We start from the raw sequence: 20682 nt of genomic DNA, 5'->3' as shown, positions 1-20682 counted from the left end.
AACATTTATATAGTGAAAAATCCTGATGTTTCATTTCAAGGTGTCTTCACAGAGGTATCGATGTTTCAGGAACTGCTATTACTTGCCTAAGTTGCTTTGTGTACCCAATACGATCATTAAGGTTCATTAACGTCTTTCGAAGATGATAAGCTCATCGTAACAACTTTCACAATAGTAGATACGTTATTGTGCTTCATCAACATTCCACATGGATGCATTGACAGTTGTTGGTCTCACCTTGGCTGCCTTCTTCCTCGTGTTGCTCTTCCTGATTGTGTATGAAATAATTACACGGAAAAGACAAATGACAGCCAGGTAAGTTTATATCAAGTGATTCCTAACCCCTGTCTTACTGAAATTGTTGGTTGGTTTGTTGTTTAACGCCGCACTCAGCAATATTTAAGCTATATGACGGCGGTCTGTAAATAATCGAGTCTGGACCAGACAATCCAGTGATTGATATCATGAACATCGATCCACGCAATTGGGATTCTTACGTAAATGACTACGATTGAGAAAAAAATGAGTTAATAATTACCCAATTTGCCCACGAGAAATATTTATGTTTCAAACTAGGCACTAGTTTCAAGACCTATTATAAGACGCGACGCTAAACCTTGCGCTATAGTCTCTTTGTAACTACAATATCGACCCTTGGCCTGACAGAACGATTAGCTGAGGATGACTTTTAAAGGATAGACCTGGGCTTTCTTTGGAGGACAGATTAAAAAAGGGCGTTTCATACTCTAAAAATAATAATTGTTTTGCCTGCTAAGAAGGATATTTTAGAAGTTATGTTCCGAAATAATATTGTTTTAGATTAAAACTTTTCAATACAGGCATAAGTCTATCTATGTTTTTAAAAAAATATTTGTTTGAATTTTTTTCTTAAGGAAAACACAATGTGTTTAAACATCAGGAATAACTCATTAACCCTTGTGGCATCGGGGTTCCTCCAAAACTATTAACTACCAGTCAACCATGAATGACCTCCTCTAAGCTCCGTGCAAGATCAACGTAAGAGTTGTTCGTGACGCAGGGTAACCATTGGGATGCTTTGGTAATCGTTTTCACATGATGATTATGATATTTGATTGCCTGAAAGGATAGTATAACGTACAGTAACCAAATATCACAACCAGTTTGGTTTGTGTTTTAATGATAACCAAGAAAAATCCGAGTAATATGTCGCATTTTATTTCACAGGGAAGCATACATGAGATTTGGAAGAGCAACTCGGCAGAAGATTTTCCAACTGAGACGAATGTCACGTGATCTGGGCATCCGGGTCAAACAAAATGTTCGCCGGAAGTCGTCTGCGATGAGTACGATAGCAGAAGGTCAGGGTTTGCACATAGCCTCTGACCTTTATGGCGTAGGAGTAGTGGCGGCTGCAGGTAGTAGTAGGAGTATTGTAGAGGTGTGGCTAAAAGGTTCTGAGCCTAACTACGAAGGATGTAGAGTACACCCTTAACAGTTTGCATGTATTAAGAACAATATGTTCAAGGCTAACAGCCTACATTCGAACCTAACACACAACCAGGCAGCATATTTCTGGCATCAATTTGACTAGGTATTCTCCGTTGATGAAAATGAACTAAATTGGCTACCTGTGCTGCCATCAGTGCAAGTATCTATACATCTGAAATCGCTAACTCCAACAGCCATGCATGCTGACATGGTGTCAACTTTTGGGGAATGATGCTCCTTGCTTTGCCATTGTTGAGAGGCAGAGAAGTTCAATAGTGGACGAGAGGTCATGGAACGTAAGCCAAGATCAGGAAGTCTTTTAACTGCCACCGCTATGGTTTATTTTTATAAAGTACATCATATGATAATGATAGATGACTCACTCACATAACCAATATGGTAGGAATATATAATGAAAGAGTTGCCAACTGGGTATGACAAAGGTATCACCACGTTTGGCTCCAAGGCTTTGGACTGAAACATTACAGGTTCATCATCTCTCGTGAGAATGTACGCAGATCCAACATATGTTGTTGAGAGATTTGTAACCATGAGTCTTGCATTCACCACTATCAGCCGGAGACAAAAATAGTCAAAGAAGTGGAACATCTGACCTTTAATCCGAAGAAAAATGCAAAGCCTGTTCCGTCAGCTTTCAAGGTGATGGCTTCGGTTCTCTGGCATTCCAAAGGAATCCTATTGGTGGCCAATGTGGCCAATACTAATATGCTAATCTGCTCACTTAAGGTGTATCGTTCCGCCAGGACAATGCACGTGTCTGTTGTCGCTATGGATGCAATGTTATACTGGCTTTGAAGTCATTGAACATCATCCGGATTCACAAGCATCTTTGGCAGAAGTGTGTGGACCTCGGAGGAAATTATGTTGACTTCCGTCAACGCATTCCGTCCTAGTTAGCCTCAGTACGTTTCAGCCATCCCTGGTACATGTAGGCGTAGATGCAGATGAAAAGATTGAGTTCCTATTGCTTTTGTCCTATGCATTTGTCGCCAAGGCTTTAATGTCTTGCGTATATGTAGCGCCAATCTCATTACAATTAGACATCCTATTCTGATACAATACCGGCCTGAGTCAAGATCTGAGGAACCTCCTAGAAGGTCTCACCAAGGCATCTACATTCTCGAGTGCGCTAAGCATTACGATGTGATGGCTGTTTCTCTAAAACAAATTTAATCGGCTTGTTCCGAAAGTAAACGTTGCATTTGTTGTGGATATTTTATTCACTCTGTCGTATATGGGCGCCATGACACTCCGAATCGTGATGGTTAAGAATGAAGCCTTTTGTGTTAGAAAGCTGACATCTGATTGGCTCAAAGACCCACGCTTCCTTCATTTAGATTGTAAGGTCAATGTTCGCTCAGGGTTCAAATTACTTGACATTTTATGGCAGTGTCCTCAGATCTACACGCATGAAGGTATTGTCTCGGAGTATAAGATTTTAATGAGATCAATGTGCAGCAAACGTTTATTGGTACCGCTTTTGCAGCTGATATATAATTGCACTGGACAAAAATAGCTTTCTTTCCACACTTCTCCAGTAACATGTATCTGAACCTTGAATCATGCTTTTCTTTTAAAATATACCACATTTCAACATATTTCAACATATATATTATGTCTAATTAGATATTCCAATACAATACAACACAACACATCACAATAATCAAATACAAAACGAAACCACACAATTAAGTACAATAAATATTATCCGAAACAGACAATACAATACAGCACGAAACCAATACAATACATACGAAACATTACAATGCAATACGATAAAATACAATAAAAATCCACATCTGGAAATATTCTTTGGAAAAACCCAATTCGATTCTAGATAACATTGACTTAGCTGCCAGTTTCAAGTTTGATACGAGCGTTCTTGTTAAGTTTGGGAAGAGAGTTTGTTCCTCCAGTTGTGTGCACTGTGGTGTAAATAGAACATTTTTCGGAACATGGTTTTAATTTCGTCGGCAGAAAAGATATTGGAATATGTGGCACAAGAAATAGAAGTATGACCACATACATCTAGGTTATGTGATTTACTTAGATATATTGTCCTGTTGAATTATCATATGTAGGAGGTGGCGAGCAACTTTCGAAAATTGTTGTACCAAACTATATATCAGATGCTGATTTTAAGGATGCTTTGCTTGCTATTACTAATACTGATGCTGAGAAAGCAACTATAGATCATTTAGCTATAGCCTCTGGTTTGTTGCCAATAACCCCTTAATGGGAACGTGGATAATATGTGGAAATTGGGCAAGGACAAAACTCAATAACGAACGGATCCTTTACAATAAGTGTTTTGTTACAGAAGATGACTACTATAGAGATGATAGTGAGGATGTCTGAAGCCTCATCACCCACGACTAACAAGCTCAGGTACAACTCTCATCAGCCCTCAACAGCTCTCAATATGCTTACGAGCATTTACCAACAGGACTTGGGATCAACACGGATCACCAATGCCTACACACGTGTACCTCAACCATCACCACCAAGCAGTTGTGTAGGGATAACTGATTTGGTATCAGAAAGCCGAATTTCATGTTGGCTATGAATCAATGACCCGTTGGCTATGGCTTTCTCAGACTGCAGCTTTTGACTTTTACAGTTATGCTTGCTCATTTGTGTATGATTCATTTCCCATGAGGATCGAGTCGTGGCCTAGACTTGGGGCAGTCTCCAGAACAGTTTACGAGTCCTTTAAGAAGCGGGCCTTGGTTATATTGAATAGCATTGATATGATAGCAGTACAGCTGGACTACAGTCCTCCTATGATGTAGGTACAGAGACAGGTCACCTTTCAGGACTCCGTGTTCGCTTCATCAGCTGCAGACATTGACGTCGATTTTTAATTTAAATATCGTATAACCCACTGTTAACAGTGTCCGCTTGATGAATCTCGTTGAGTCATAGCTGAATCTACATGAACTGAGAAAAAGTGTGCTATACATGTACATGTATAGATAGATACCTCCAGGAGAGTGTCTGGCAACAACTAGTATTGTAATGTAGTGAACTTCGTATAAGGACCGTGACATGTTGGCGATGGGAACTGTCGCGGAACAGCCTTAGTGCTAATCCCGTAACTCAGCTGAGGTTATACATGTATGTTTACCTGTTGTGTAAAAACGTGATGCCTTGTGGCTGCTTTGTGTACTTACATGTATCTACCCAATGGGGTGTATGATTGTCCATGTAACGGTTGTCCTGTTATTATTTATTTATTTATTTATTTATTTATTTACTTATTTATTTATTTATTTATTTATTTATTTATTTATTTATTTATTTATTTATTTATTTATGCAGCTCAGATTTAAAGGCCATAATGACGTTTTAGTACATTTGTATTATCTATACCCTACCGACATTTCAGAAAGAAAGTATAATTAAGTGGAACGGCCAGCCCATGTACAAATATATCATTTATATACAATGTGAATGAGACAAAATGTAACGGGTGACACTCACACTGTAGTTTCAGATTGTACACCAGTAACAATGCATTCATTTAAGAATTTGTCAGGAAATTTGATTATCTTTGCAGATCAATTTGATTCTTAACATCAATTGAAGATCACTGTAGCATCACCAGTTTGCTGTAACCGATATTAAGGGGAAAACACTCAAGTTTCAAACATAATAAAGATGGCCACAACAGATTTTTACTCAATGCTCTGAGTTCTGGTTAACAGTGTATGGTTAATTTAGTGTCCTGGGGTCGATGGGATGGAAAGTAAACTTATTTTCAAAAGTATGGCCACACGTGTTCATCTATGCAAAAACACATTAATCCATGTCTTTTGTACATAATATGACCTTTATGTATGTATTCAATTAATAAACATGTTTCTATTAAGTTGTTCAACCTGCTGGACGACGTACGGTTCATTATTTCCTCCGGTCGCTATAAGACAACGTTGTGGACCCATAGTCTGTGCATGGGTTCAGACATGAGCACTTGTTACATGTGGAAGCGATCTTATTTCAGATTCATATTCCGGGAAATACATTAATCAATAATAGTATATCATTGCAATCCCCAAAGACATATTGATATTGTCTTCCAGCTGTGCAATGATTCTACAATAAATATATTTATTGCTGCCTTATCGCCCCATTAAACTTCATGTGACACTTTGTAAATAAGACAAGGGAAGCAACTCTGACAGTACTCATGATGTGAACGGTATTTTACAGTGCTGGTGTCTTCTGTCCCGTCCGTTCTTACTATTCGCTTTACCTGATGTAGCAGCAGGCTGCGTTTTATTTCAGCTTCCGAAACTAAATTTGATAATTTCTTTTAATACTGAAGATCCATATTTAGCAAAATGCGTGACAAAATATCACACCTCGATCGCCAAGAAGATAACAATGTTATTTCATTTCTGATTACGGTAGAGTCGATTATTTTAACTCACAGTCTCGAAGCTGTGTAAATATTTAACATTCATGGACAATCTAAAGTGAAATCTGTTTTCGCGAACACCTGGTATCATCACTACTTTTCAGTGATCAATTCATACCGTTATTTTGCCTTTGAGGACTAATAGAATAATCGGCGGATAATCGAGACCGGCTATCTATCGTTGACTTTTGTATATTCTTTGTATCCAGTGACGGGAAGTGACATTTCTGCAGTTAAGAAAATATGATATCTACATTGTATCTACAGTAACGATATGCTGCTCTGTAAACATTACGCCGTTTTTTAGTGGACAACAAATTGTTACTTTATGAGCATTTGGAGTCAAATGCATAAATCAAGTTCTACCGAAATAGAATATATTATAAACTAGATCGAATTATCGTCTCACTTACCATGTAAAATGTTTTTATATAACGGTACATTATATTATTTTCATATTCACTCGAATGATAAAGTTTGTATATATTTGACAAGATAGTGTGCCAGTCCCCTGGATCGTCAGTTTTCCAGTTGCGAAGATACTTATTTCATATATGTCTAGAAATATTCTTTTTTCAATGTTTTTTAATATTCATTTTTCACCATTTTTACAGGAAATAGATGGGGAATACAGAGGATGAATTGGAAATATCGTTGTGGGGTTGGGGAATACAGGAGATGGATTTTGTTTGCCGGAATTGGGATGGGGGATATAGGAGAAGAATGACAGGAGATGGATGGAAATACAGGGGATGGATGGGAAATACAGGAAATGGATGGAGAATACAGGAGATGGATTTTGTATACCGAAATTGGGATGGGGAATATAGGAGATATATCAACATTATAATACAGGAGATGATGAGAAATACAGGAGATGGATGGGGAATACAGGGGATGAATGGGGAATACAGGAAATAGATGGGAATACAGGCGGTGGATGGGGAATACAGGAGATGGATTTTGTATACCGAAATTGGGATGGGGAATATAGGAGATATATCAACATTATAATACAGGAGATGGATGAGAAATACAGGAGATGGATGGGGAATACAGGGGATGAATGGGGAATACAGGAAATAGATGGGAATACAGGCGGTGGATGGGGAATACAGGAGATGGATGTCGAATATAGGAGATGATGGGGAATACAGGAAATGGACGAGGATACAGGGGGTGGATTGGGAATACAGGAAATGGATAAGGAATACACTACATGGAAAGGGAAAACAGGAGATGGATTTTGTTAACGGGAATTGGGATAGGGACTACAGGGGATGGATGGGGGAATACAGGAAATGGATGGAGAAAACCGGAGATGGAATTTGTATACCGGAATCGGGATGGGGATTACAAGAGATGGATTTGAATACAGTAGATGGATGGGGGAATACAGGAAATGGATGGGGAATGCAGGAGAAGGATGGGCGATACAGGGGATTGATGAGGAATACAGGAGATAGATGGGGAATACAGGAGATGGATGGGAATACAGGGGATGTATTGGAAGTACAGGAAATGGATGGAGAATACAGGAGATGGATTTTGTATACCGGAACTGGGATAGAGATTACAGGAGATGGATTTGAATACAGGGAATGGATGGGGGAATACAGGAAATGGATGGGGAATGCAGGAGAAGGATGGGCGATACAGTAGATTGATGAGAAATACAGGAGATGGATGGGGAACACAGGAAATGGATGGGAATACAGGAGATTGATGAGGAATACAGGAGATAGAATGGGAATACAGGAAATGGATGGGTAATACAGGGGATGGATGGGGAATACAGGAGATGGATGGGGAAGTGTATAATAAAACCTCTTATTTTTAGACGAGCGTATTGAGCTAATGCTATCAATATTGTACACTTTGTCTGACGTTCTATGATTATAATCCCAGGTGCTGCTGGTTAATCAATAGACAGCAGTAAACCTGAACAGCCATGCCCATAACACTCAGCAATGCTCATGAGTGAGTATGGTTTTACACCGCTTTTAGCAATATTTCAACAATATCACGGCGTTAGACAGCAGATATGGGCTTCACACATTGTACACATGTCGGGAATGGAACCCGGGTCTTCGGCGTGACGAGCGAACGCTTTAACCACTTGGCTACCCAACCGCCCCCGATGTCCACAAGGGATAACTGAGGACAATGTACAGGTAAAACTGGATCACACAATCCGGGAATGGTGATCAGCCTCAGGTTACGCAGAACAGCTCAGCCTCGTGTGCTGACATTCCTGGAGATCACAATGCATTTTGTAAATACAGCAACATGTAACAGAGGTGTGATATATTGTACATCTGGATCACACACCTTAAAAGGCGAATAACGGGATCGGGTGGTCACGTTCGCTGACTTGGTTGATACATGTCATCGGTCCCAATTGCGTGGGTCGATGCTCATGATATTAATCACTGGATTGTCTGGTCCAGACTCGATTATTTACAGACCGCCGTCATATAGCTGGAATATTGCTGAGTGCGGCGTTAAACAACAAACCAACCTACCTCAAGATTGTAATGGGACCTGACTATGCAACAGGTCATATGAATATATAGCATTGTCAGGATATGTATTGTTGATAGCATCGATACCCCTGTTCCTTGTCAAAGTCTAAGACCTGCATCACTTCGGGTTGTCCTCCAACACGAATCTGTCACGTCGTGATTAAATTGAAATACTGCATTTGTTTATCACATTCATTTACTGATTTACTCGCTGAATTGTCCGTTTGGAACTTGTAAAACCAGTTCACTTAAATTTTTTTACAATAACTATGCAAGAAGGAAAACATTTCTGTCTGTGCTTCAAGTATTTATTTAGTGCCTTTGGTATGGCCCCACAGTCATTTATGTTTAAAGTGGGGAACACTCCCTCTCACATTCGTCCCTCGTGTAGAAACGATTAGCATTGCCCCTACATCCGCCATAGGAGAAAGGGCGACAACTCAGTGTCCTTGTGTGGAAATAATAGCGGGGCTTTCGGGCTCTGCATCTACCAATATAGCGCCTCTGAGCACATCGATGAGGAACTGAAACATACACAAATAACATAAACCTTTTTGGTAGCGTTATTCATTTCTAAAACTGTTGATGTCAGATGCAGACAGTACATCAAACTTAACACGTGAATACCACATGTATGCCCAGTGGGGCAATTCGTGGGGTTAGAGATCACCAGCAGCCCATGCATATGCTTGTCGTAAGGGTAGGCGAAATTTAGGATCGGATGATTACAATGTAGGATCTGGTGATGATAGTCTGTGATGTGATGGTCGTCCAAATGTGACGCATCACTGACTCATATGATGTCCGATGCAATTCTTTATTTTGATTTGCACCGTATGTTCAAATGTTTATTGAGGTGAACAATTGACAATATAGTCGGAATCGTACAACGGACTCTGCTTTAAGCAGAGCTTTTTATGATTATTGAAATCTTTTTTGTCGCTTTTATTTATTCTTCTTAAAACTGAGGTACAAATGTATGACTCTATACTAGCCCCCACGGTATATATTGTTTAAAAGGGATATATCCAGATGTATGTATATTGATCTATTGAATCTCATTAGCGTATTTTTAATTGTTTCTACACTACCCGACCTGTGACATTTTCTGACTTAAAAGCGTCAATCACAACTGTCTAATCTATTATGTCTACGTATTCGTTCGTAGCTCTGTAACAACGTCTCTGTACAACTGGGACTTTAAAGGACACGTGAACATCGAACCTCTTAGTTAAAAGTCATGGTGAAACTAATTTCACTTAATCGTTTCATCAAAAGTTTGTCGTGTGTTGGTTTAATCTTTGTTTTAAACGTTGTTACAAAAACACCAATTCCCCTCAAAATGGTACGTGATTTAAACATGTAGATTGTATACTTTTTCTGTAAATTGCAGTCGTAGGGCAGGGCAAGATAACTGGTTTCACGTGGTTGAATTCATAAAGACCCATGAGTGCATATTTGGATGCATTTGTTGCGAATGTTTTTGTATAACGACACACAAACAACCGTTTGAACTATTTATTACAGACTCAGTTTGCGTGTCTAGCGGCCATAAAATTTCCGATTCCCGTAATGGGGCTTGACCCAAGGACCTTCTGCTCCGAGGTCGGACACCTAGTCCACATGGCCAAAGAGGTCAACCCTGTCAGGAAGCTGATAAGGTGAGCATGTCATCTGTGGGATGACTTCACGCCCTGATGCATACTCCGCCGTCAACGGAATCACATCCCGGGCCGCATGGTAGGGCGTATTGTGTACAAAGTTGATATGAACGTGCTCAGCCTAACTCCAATGTATAGAGCCAATGTAGTTGTTTGTTTGGTTGGTTTGTTGTTTAACGCCGCACTCAGCAATATCCCAGCTATATGACGGCGGTCTGTAAATAATCGAGCCTGCACCAGACAATCCAGTGATTAATATCATGAAGATCGATCCACGCAATTGGGATCGATGACACGCATCAATCAAGTCAGCGACTCTGACCACCCGATCCCGTTAGTCGATGACAAGCGTGGGTTGCAGAAGACCTATTCTACCCCGGATCTTCACGGATGTAGAGCAAATGCAGCGGTCGTAGTACCGTGATTGGAACCTTCTGATCCGAGGTCGGATCCCTTTTCCACATGATTGAAGAGGTTAAGGTTAAAAGGAGGTCATCCTTTAGAGGTCTGATACACGTGGATTAGACCAGAATCATCGGATGTAATCAACCAAAGATACACATGGTAGATATCTCAGTACGTTGTGATGCTAATATAGCCATGCCAACAAATATCCACTTAATTGACTTTGAGTGATTGAATTTTTGCAGAATAAAAGGTTAAAATTAACACCTCGTAAAAACTGCGGATGTACTGTTAGTCTCTTTTCTGGGTTCAACTATATGCACCGTTAGACAAGGAGGACCATGGGTATATTTGGTTACGTTCACGATGTACTGCCATGGACGCCTCATAGTGCTCTGGTTCTTCATCAGGGCACCAGTGTGCTTATGGAAACACTCATTTGGGATGTACCAGAGGGACTCCTCTGACACAAATTGACATGTGTTTCTCTACCGCAATTATAGAGTTCAGAACGATTACCAACAAAAAGGATAATTGGTAATGAAGCATCCGTGTGCCAGCGAATGGTAAACGCGTTCGTGGTCATGTTAAATGGAACCTCTGGTCGCTTAGTAGCAGCCGTAATCGCCGGTGTCAGAGTCTTCGTGACTGTAGTTTTTTGCAGTAGTTTCTTAATGAAGTGGTTGGAAATACTGATTGATATTGGGGGAATCTGTGGGTAGAGCAGTTGGATGGGAGATGCTACACTGGATTGTTCAGTGGATATTCTAATATTTTTGGTTAAAATAAAAACTAGGCCTTTGAAAGGCATTTAGAAGTGATACACATAAGGAAAAGAATATATGGATGTCAACTTCTTTATTATGAGGATCACAACGTTTCGGAGTATATGCTTACTCCTTCATTAGGTGAATGAATGCCATGAGGCAGAGAGCATGAATATGTACATGTAAGGACTACAAAATTAATAAGATAACAAAAGGTGGAAAATAACAAAGAGTAGAAGCTAACAAAGGAAGTCAGCAGATGATTGGCGCTGTTAGGTGATTAGCAATAAACAATGGAAGCCAACATTTAAGTTATCATCGCTAAGTAATTGGTAATGGACACTGGGCAAACGGGGGGAGGGGAGGGGGGTGGGAGTAATTAGCACTGATAGATGAATGAATGGACATAGCAAAATAATAATTGTCTCCCATCCCCAAAATTGCACTGGTCTGTCGCTTTTGCTGCGCCTGTGCAATAGCTTATTATGGCATTAGGCAACAAGGTCTTGATACTTAAAATTGTATTTTTCACTTGATACTACGAATATTAGTACGGTACTGAATTATTATTTATGTAGACGTAACTAAACAGCCGGTCAAAAGAAGTATGTTTGATAGTGACTTATCAATGGTTATTCGATAGTGGTGCATTTGATATGGGTATCATAGATGTGTTTTTGACTTTAGGTTTGAAGTGTTTCGACGACTGTTCCAGCCTAGTAACGTTTTGATAACGTTTGTGATTGATTGCGCAAATCCAATTTTTCAAGTGTATACTTTCTTTTATCCGACAGTTATATGCAATGTTACTAATCCTACCTGTTTGACTGGTCATGAATTTATAGAATTGTTTCCATGAATGACACAAAATGGATGATGTGAGACTTTGATGATTTCAATGAGATTACTTGAATGAAGAGATAGCACAGGATGGCAATACGTCAGCTATAGTGTGGACATTCTTGAAGCAACTAGGGACAATGAACCCATTAAGATTCGGGTTAAAACTTCTGCAACCCACGCTTGTCATCGACTAACGGGATCCTTGACCGTCAGCCTCGCTGACTTGGTTTATGCATGGCATCGTATCCCAATTGCATAGATCGATGCTCATGATGTCAAAGAGTGGATTGTCTGGTCCGGACTCGATTATTTACAGACCACCGTCATACAGCTAGGCTAGTGCTTCGTTAGAAAAAAACAACTAGGGACATAGAGGGTGAATGAATGTTGTAATACGCCGTCGGTGATAATTTAGAGCTTCACCCTGTCTCGGTTGTTTCACCATGCATGAGTGGTTTCTACATGGTTCAGTGAAGTTACTGATCCGTCCAATCTGTTTGAGATTAGGTTAGGTTTGTTGTTTAACGCCGCACTCAGCAATATTCCAGCTATATGACGGCGGTCTGTTAATAATCAAGTCTAGACCAGACAATCCAGTGATCGATATCATGAGCATCGATCCATGTAATTGTGATCGATGGCATGCATCAACCAAGTCAGCGAGTCTGACCACCCGATCCCGTTAATCTGTTTGAGAGAGACTATTAGTGGTCATAGGGGTGTTTGGGTTGGGACAACTTAATATAGTGCTATAATATAGAGATTAGTAGAAGTATATGTTATCAAATACTTGGTAATGGGATACGATTAATTCACTTTTTAAAAATTAAGAAATGAAAGTGAACTATGACAGTTTGACTAGAAAGAGATTAATAGCAGACAATAGATTCTTACACTTTGTAGTTGGATAAGATTAATTACCGTTTCTTTTCTCTTAAGAACGGTGAGTTATTTAAGTTACTAAATGCGCGGATAAGTATATCAGTATTGATGAACACGGCTACGATTTAGAGTGGAGGGTGGAGTTTTGCAAGTCGAGCACTTGTTTTGAATATATGAGAAAAGTATACAATTCCCAACCAAGGGAATGACAAGCAAATCCTGATTTTCGTCATAAGATCTAATCTGTTTTTTAAAAATGTAGGCAGGCTGATACTTATATTCTAGGAAAGACATATCACGCTAGATTATAAATAATCGCGTCGGGACCTGGCAAACCAATGATTGATATCATGAACACCGCCCCTAGTCGTCAGGATACTGGCAAACACTGTCATCCAGATCATACATTGTACACACTATTAGTCGTGGGTGACGTAATATAAGCAATATTTCATCAATATCCTTATGAAGCACGTACATGGTTTGTCTTTTGGAATGTATATATCCAGCGAGTCGACGTTTTTCACCAGTAGGCTACCTTGCCATCCAATACACTAAGTTATATAGCGCCGTGATATTGTATCCTATATCACAAACACATCCACATAATTTGCTTTGGGTTTCCACTTGAACACTTTTATAACGAATATTCAAGTTTTTCTAAATATTTGACAAAATACCAACAAAAATCAAATTAAGTTGTTCTGTTTATTTAGCCAAGAGATAATCAAACACAACAATGTCATTTTGTCCCCCAGTCATCTTTTTTTGGTAAAATCGTTTTCTTCTCCTTCGAGTTGTGCGCTTTCATTGTGTGTCATATGTTTTAATGAGCATTGTAAATATTTTATGTTTTACAAAAAGTAAACTTCACAGATTGTTTGTCTCAGTGGTATATTGTGTGCCCGTTGATCTGAGTAATTTTCTTTATCAACACGGCTAAATTGGAATCTAGATCGATATTACGGTTTACAAAAAATACACTTCACAGATTGTTTGTCTCAGTGGTATATTGTGTGCCCGTTGATCTGAGTAATTTTCTTTATCAACACGGCTAAATTGGAATCTAGATCGATATTACGGTTTACAAAAAATACACTTCACAGATTGTTTGTCTCAGTGGTATATTGTGTTCCCGTTGATCTGAGTAATTTTCTTTATCAACACGGCTAAATTGGAATCTAGATCGATATTACGGTTATCGATAAACAAATCACTAATTAAATAAGCGAGATACTCACTGCAAATATGTCCGAGTCCCGAAACCTTGATGCAAGTGTATCCTTCGGGGCAGGTAATAGTGGCCTGAAACAGTATTCGTATATTATGCTCTGACTGCGAACTATAGAAGTACTAGCCAAAAGTCCGCCTCCGTGGTATAGTGGTAAAGCGTCCGCCCGGAGAGCTGAAGGTCCGGGGTTCGATCCCCGACCGCGTCATACCAAAATACGTTAAAAGATGGTACTTGTTGTTACCCTGTCTGGCGCTCGGCATTGAGGGGCTAAAACAAGGACTAGTCGGCTCGGAGTCAGTAGACTGTGTCTGAGTGGGGTATTCATGTTAAACTGCGGCATGGTATCTCAGTGAGCTAGCACTATAAATCGGCATCAGTCCGGACTAGTAAAAGCAGCCACACACACACACGCACATGCACGTCGCTATATAAGTGCAATAATCTTGGACGCGACGTTAAACCCCATTTCACCCACCTCACCTAGACTAGAGCTTTGGGTGATACAAGGGCAGGACGTTATGGCTATCTTATGGTTATCGATTTATCTTGAATACAATGATAAGTAAACTTTTTTTAAGTGACTGAAACTCAAGTCAGTAGGGTAGGGTGGCGTTGGCGGGGTGGTTTGAACCAGAAATAATTGAAACAAAACCATTTTATCCTCATGATCAGGTTATGTGAAACAAGACACAGTAGACACAATTGATGGATAACTTCATTTTTCTGTAATGGCGACATTTAGATACCGATCCGTATACCGTTGTCAAGCAAGGCTGAATAATGAAAATGGTACAGAATATATATGTAAGGTGGAGGATTATCAGTAATCACAATTGCATACATGAGTGAGATTAACATGAGTAGGTTAAATAATAACAACAGAAAGATAATACCGCAACAACATGGTTGACAGAAAATACACGATGAGGAAGCCAATAAACAGGAAGTCAATTGAACAGGATTAAGTACCGAAACGTCGTCATTGCAGAAAAATATAGAACTTGGTTTCCATAAATTGTGTCTACTTTGTCATTCGTCAACTTGTAAGAAATGCCCAATGGCATTAAACAAGAAATGCTGGACAAGAAAATGTTCGTCTCCTGTTTCACAAAATAATATACGTGACTTGAATCAGTAACCTTCTTTCAGTCAAAAATTCTAGACTACCCTTGAATTGATTTTTTTAAATACAGAATTCACGTTAGTAGTTTTAACATTTGACATGGATTCAGTTTAACAGTTTTCCCATGAAACAGTCAGTAATTGTGCAGTTTTGTATTTAGTATTTATTTTCCTGATTTGCCGCGGGCACATGCTAATGATACAGTCAAAATCGTGCATTGGACTCTGATTTGTCGCTTTTATTTAAAAAAACAAACAAAGTTGCAGTAACAATCGGTATTTAACGCGTATATGCCAGGTGGTTTTGAATTTATTGAAACTCGTAATAAACACATTTATATTGTACATTTAGTAATGTATGTACACACACACACACACACACACACACACACACACACACACACACACACACACACACACACACACACACACACACACACTTAGTTTCGTTTATCCGACATACTCGTTAATCCGACATATCATTGTATACTGAACCAAATTAAAAACTTCACAATCCTTTAATTTTCCTGTTTTTGTGCAGGTGAATCGATCAAAATCATGTGCACAGCACTATAGTGGCAAAAGTGTTTTTTCCCGCGCAACTGGTCACGTGGCCATGGTCATGGTTTTCAGCCATACTTGTTAGCAGTCATTAACAAAAAAAGAAAAACACAAGAAAACAAAAGTCTTTACGGCCATTTGTCATGCCACGCCTTTCAAATGTGCAACGTGAATGTGCCATCGGCATGTTGCAGACGGGAACGTCCGAAGCTGAAGTCGCAAGGACGATGGGTTGTAGTCGACGGACTGTTTATGATTTATAGACGCGTCTACAGCAAACGGGTACCACTGCTGATCGCCCTCGGCCAGGTCGACCACGTGTGACGTCACTGGCAGAGGATCGTCAGATTGTCTTACGTCACCTCCGTAACCGATTTTTGACGGCTACATCAACCAGAAATGAACTGTTTAGGGGTAGACTGAGTGCGCAAACTGTTCGAAACCGTCTGAGAACTGCTCACCTTCAAGCACGACGGCCATACTGCGGGCCGAATCTGACTCAGTTACCCAGACGTCAACGTCAATTGTGGGCACAGCGACACTTACGATGGACTCAGAGGAATTGGAATCAAGTCGTCTTCAGTCCCGATTTAATCTTCAATTTGCTGATGGTAGGGCGAGGGTGTGGGGGCGCCGTCATGAACGTTACGCCCAGTGTTGTGTACAGAAGTTGACAGATTTCGAGGAGGAAGTGGGTGCTTTCTGTGGCAATGCACGTTCCAGGCTTCTTGGCTTCTTGTCATCCGTGGCAACCTCAACGCTGCTGCTTATCGCGACCAGGTACTGGCACCAGAACTTCTGCCTTTTATGGCAGCACATGGACCCGGTTTGATCTTCCAACACGACAATGCCAGACCCCACACAGCAATTTTGACAAGGAATATCCTTCAAAATGCGGGAGTCAACGTCATGGACTGGCCGTCAAGGTCTCCCGACCTCAATCCCATCGAACACGTCTGGGATGCTCATGGCAGAAGTCTGCGCACTCTCCAGAACCAACCACAGAATTTGCAAGATCTTGGCACCATTTTGCAGCAACAATGGCGTCGTCTTCCCAATCATGTGTTCAAAAGCATCACAAGGTCCATGCGGAGGCGTTATGTGGCAGTTGTCAACGCACATGGTGGCCATACACGCTACTGAACTTGTGTGCCATCAGATTCTCGTGCTTGGGACTTATGATTTAAACTGTTGATGTTATTACCGATTACCGTAGGTGCTTGGAACAAATTACGGTTACCACCGTGAATTAAAGATTAAAGATTACCTTCTCTGATACATTTGTCCGTTGTATATCATATATGGGATTACTTCTAAAAATGTGAAGTTTTTAATTTGACTCAGTATATATCATTTGCATGCATTGCTGAGGTGCTGGCATACATTGTAGTTGGCCTTGCGTTTACCTCTGACCAATTGACCAGCTAATCAGTGGATGATGGGATAAGGTGCCACCTCTAGACGGCCTAGACACAGTCAAATGAATACCTAATGACACTTGAGTAGTGGCTATTGTTATCGAATAATCGCGTTATCCCTAATCCCACAAGTAGGATAACTAATGCGAAATATCCGTGACGAAGTCAAACTTGTGACATTGCCAGGTGGTATAACCTCTATTGTAGAGGATATGGGCCTTGATAGCTGGGCTGAATTCATATCTTCTGTATCACGAGATATAAGCTCCTGGAACCTGCGAGCAATGCTCTATCTATAGACAGTATAATAAAAGATGATTCATTCATTCATTCATTCATTCATTCATTCATTCATTCATTCTATTTTCCCCGTGGATTCGTCAAGAAACAAAAAAAACAACATTTTTGAAACTCTGTCCGGAATTTCAAGTGTCCGGATTAACGAATTGGTGGAGCAATGTCACGTGATACATATTCGCGAGGTTTCCTGGCTAACGAGGGTTAGATGTGTACGAGTACAATGTTAAATACCTACCGGGCAACGTCTTGCATGAACCAAAGTAGATGCCACGACCTGTAACACAAAGAATAAAACTCAACAATTGATTAATACTATTGTCCTCGTACCTTTAAAGCTCCTTTGAACAGTACAACAGTTATAACATGGTATGTTATTTGTGTGAATTGGGTTTAAAGCTCCTTTGAACAGCACAACAGTTATAACATGGTATGTCAGCTTTATGTGGGAGGAAAACCCGAATTGGTGCAGGTTTTGAACGCTTACCATTTTGGCGAAACCCATAAGCACAGGAACGGTGCTGACAAACCAAGAAGCATAACCAGGGCGAACTGGGATTCGAAACCACGATCATAAGCTTCTAGCATTCCTATATGACTCAACTCTGCACAGCCAATACTGGCGCCATTTTTGAAGCAAGGAAGCTGTTTCGAACCCTTAATCTAAGCAGATTAAGACCCAAGGGCACTAAGCCACGGAAGCGTTACGTCCCACTTATGGTAGTCGTAACGCTAAGTTCGTTTTGTGGATCGATACCAGGATGCTTAGGCGGGCCTCTCACCAACGTCAATGTTTTGAGTTTATGTTCATGTAAATAGTGTTCATATACAGTTAACTACGGTTATAACGAACTCAAAGGGACATAAGGTTAATTATTTATAACCGTAGCTCGTTATAAGCATATATACTGCATATATACAGCAAATGGTCGGGACCCCCCAAAATAAAGCAAAAACAACAGAGTCCAGATATTCGTGTTTTTTGTACAGTTTATAACGAACACGCTTATAACGAACATAACGTTATAACGGCGGACATAACGAACTATTTTTGGTCCCGTCCGTTTAATATATATATTCTGTATCTATGCTTATAATGAACTACGGTTATAACGAACTCAAATTAGTGGTCCCTTTGCGTTCGTTATAACCGTAGCTTACTGACAGGTATATTTAACCTATAAACCTGATGAAATCACTTGTTTATAAATATATATCTCGATCTATAGTTCAGTTGATATTATAATTATATTTGGATCATAAGAAAGAATAGTCTCATCTGAAATTACTGAGGGAACTGTTTCATTACAACCGCAGTTACGATATTCATACGATTTTCATTAGTGGTTAGACACGCTTGGAAAAATAAAATGCAGCAGTTGAGGTCATGTTGCCTTCAGGCTGTTTAATTAATCACCTTCTGAGTAGGTTGTACGCCAATACTCAAAGGTTTTTATTCATGGGATGTTCATGACATAGTGGCCGAAGGCAACAAAGGTTCCTTTGTCGAGCCAGGATCCGCTGAGGGTGTGTTCGAGTCTCATTTTCATCAAGTTCTACGTCTCTATGGGCTCACTCTATGAAGCTGCCACTAAAATCCAAAGCGGCGTCAACTCATTAAAAAAAGTACATTGAAATACTCACCAGGCTGAAAACAAGGAACATCACCGAATGTGCAGACACAGCCATCCTTGCGTGATAGCGTCCCCCAAGTGAGAATCAGCTGGACCTCTTGTTGTAACACACTTATTATGACCATTTATTTCTAATACATGTAAGTCGATATAGATGTTGTTAGGGAGAGTGACATACTTGGATTATAAGTAGCCGGTTTGTGTGGAATGTCAGTGACGCCCATGCCGGTTTGTTTTGGCTGAACCTTGCCGCACGGAGGGTACACGTGTGCTCTGCTGGTGTTCAGTACATTGGCCTGCCTGACGGTACGTTCACTGGTGGGTGGGTGGATTATTGTGATAAGAGGCAAACGCGTCAACAAGCTCGTTGGACCTCGACTCCCACGCTCACAGGCCAACATACAATTGTTGTGGTGGTGGTGTCACATCCTTGTTTGGATCATATATTTTGCATTCAAATTGGTTTTTGGACACGGGACGTTAAGATTAATAATGTGGGGAACTTTATACACGGACCTGTGTCACAAAGCGAGGGTAGGTGTAGATCAATCGTAACTCACATAGGCTAATACTAATATCGCTTTGTTATAGTCGCCAACCGCTAGTCAGTTCTACGATCGCGCAACAGTCTCCTCTGCTAGACGGTTGGAGGTTTTGTTTGTTTGTTGTTTGACACCGCACTCAGCAATATTCCAGCTATATGACGATGGTTTGCAAATAAAGGACTCTGGATTAAACAATCAGTGATTGACATCATGAGTCTCGATCCACGCAATTGGGATACGATGACATGCATCAGCCAAGTCAGCGAGACTGATCACTCGATCCCGTTAGTCGCTTCTTACAAACATGGGTTGCTGAAGACCTATTTTCTACACGGATCTTCACGGGTCATATTAAAGCGATACGTGCTATTGCTACGATTGCTTTGTGACGAATGGCCCTGACCAAAACTCGAATATCTGCCCTGAGAGGTCGGTGGTACGATACCCAGCCGCATGATACAAAAAGATGGTAGTTGTTGTCACCCCGCCTGGCGCTCGGTATTAAGGGGACTGGTCGGCTCGGAGTCAGTATGCTGTGTCTGAGTGGGGTATCCATGATAAACTGCGGCATGCTATCTCAGAGGGCTAACACTATAAAAAACATAATTAATCCTGACTAGTATAAGAAGCCTCACCCACGCACGCACGCACGCACGCACGAACACAGGTCTCTACATAAGTGCATACGTGTATAGCTCAAAGGCAACGTTAAACCCCATTTCACCTCACCTCACCTCACCTCACCTTACCCCACTCGAGTAAATCTGGGAGAAATAATTCAGCCCGGGGATGATGACCCACACTCTGACCAGGTCGCTCAACAATGACATGTATTACCCTTAGTACCGGGCAACTTATTTGCACAGGGAGATAAACT

The 20682-nt window shown here is 40.5% G+C and overlaps 2 protein-coding genes across 2 annotated transcripts in view; one reads left to right on the top strand and one right to left on the bottom strand.

The window, feature by feature from the left end:
- LOC139463883 (multiple epidermal growth factor-like domains protein 6) overlaps positions 1-5370 on the top strand; it is a 108415-nt gene extending 103045 nt beyond the window's left edge. The window contains exons 22-24 of the mRNA XM_071245293.1: positions 225-315; positions 1207-1340; positions 3812-5370. Of these exons, the coding sequence (XP_071101394.1) occupies positions 225-315; positions 1207-1340; positions 3812-3849 (263 nt within the window). The 3' untranslated portion in view covers positions 3850-5370. The remainder of the gene's footprint in view (positions 1-224; positions 316-1206; positions 1341-3811) is intronic.
- A 3366-nt stretch (positions 5371-8736) lies between these two features.
- LOC139463426 (PI-actitoxin-Afv2b-like) lies at positions 8737-19556 on the bottom strand. Its single transcript, XM_071244686.1, has 4 exons — positions 19271-19556; positions 17865-17903; positions 14236-14299; positions 8737-8960 (listed from the first exon to the last, which is right to left on the bottom strand). The coding sequence occupies exons 1-4, from the start codon at positions 19313-19315 to the stop codon at positions 8785-8787; spliced, it is 324 nt and encodes a 107-aa protein (XP_071100787.1). The 5' UTR covers positions 19316-19556; the 3' UTR covers positions 8737-8784.
- Between the last annotated feature and the right edge of the window lie 1126 nt (positions 19557-20682).

This window comes from Haliotis cracherodii, unplaced genomic scaffold, assembly GCF_022045235.1.
Source record: "Haliotis cracherodii isolate W230 unplaced genomic scaffold, xgHalCrac1.p SCAF_16, whole genome shotgun sequence".
Classification (NCBI taxonomy): Eukaryota; Metazoa; Mollusca; class Gastropoda; order Lepetellida; family Haliotidae; genus Haliotis; species Haliotis cracherodii.
The sequence above is the reverse complement of the archived record's forward strand: the minus strand, read 5'-3'. Positions and strand labels throughout refer to the sequence as shown.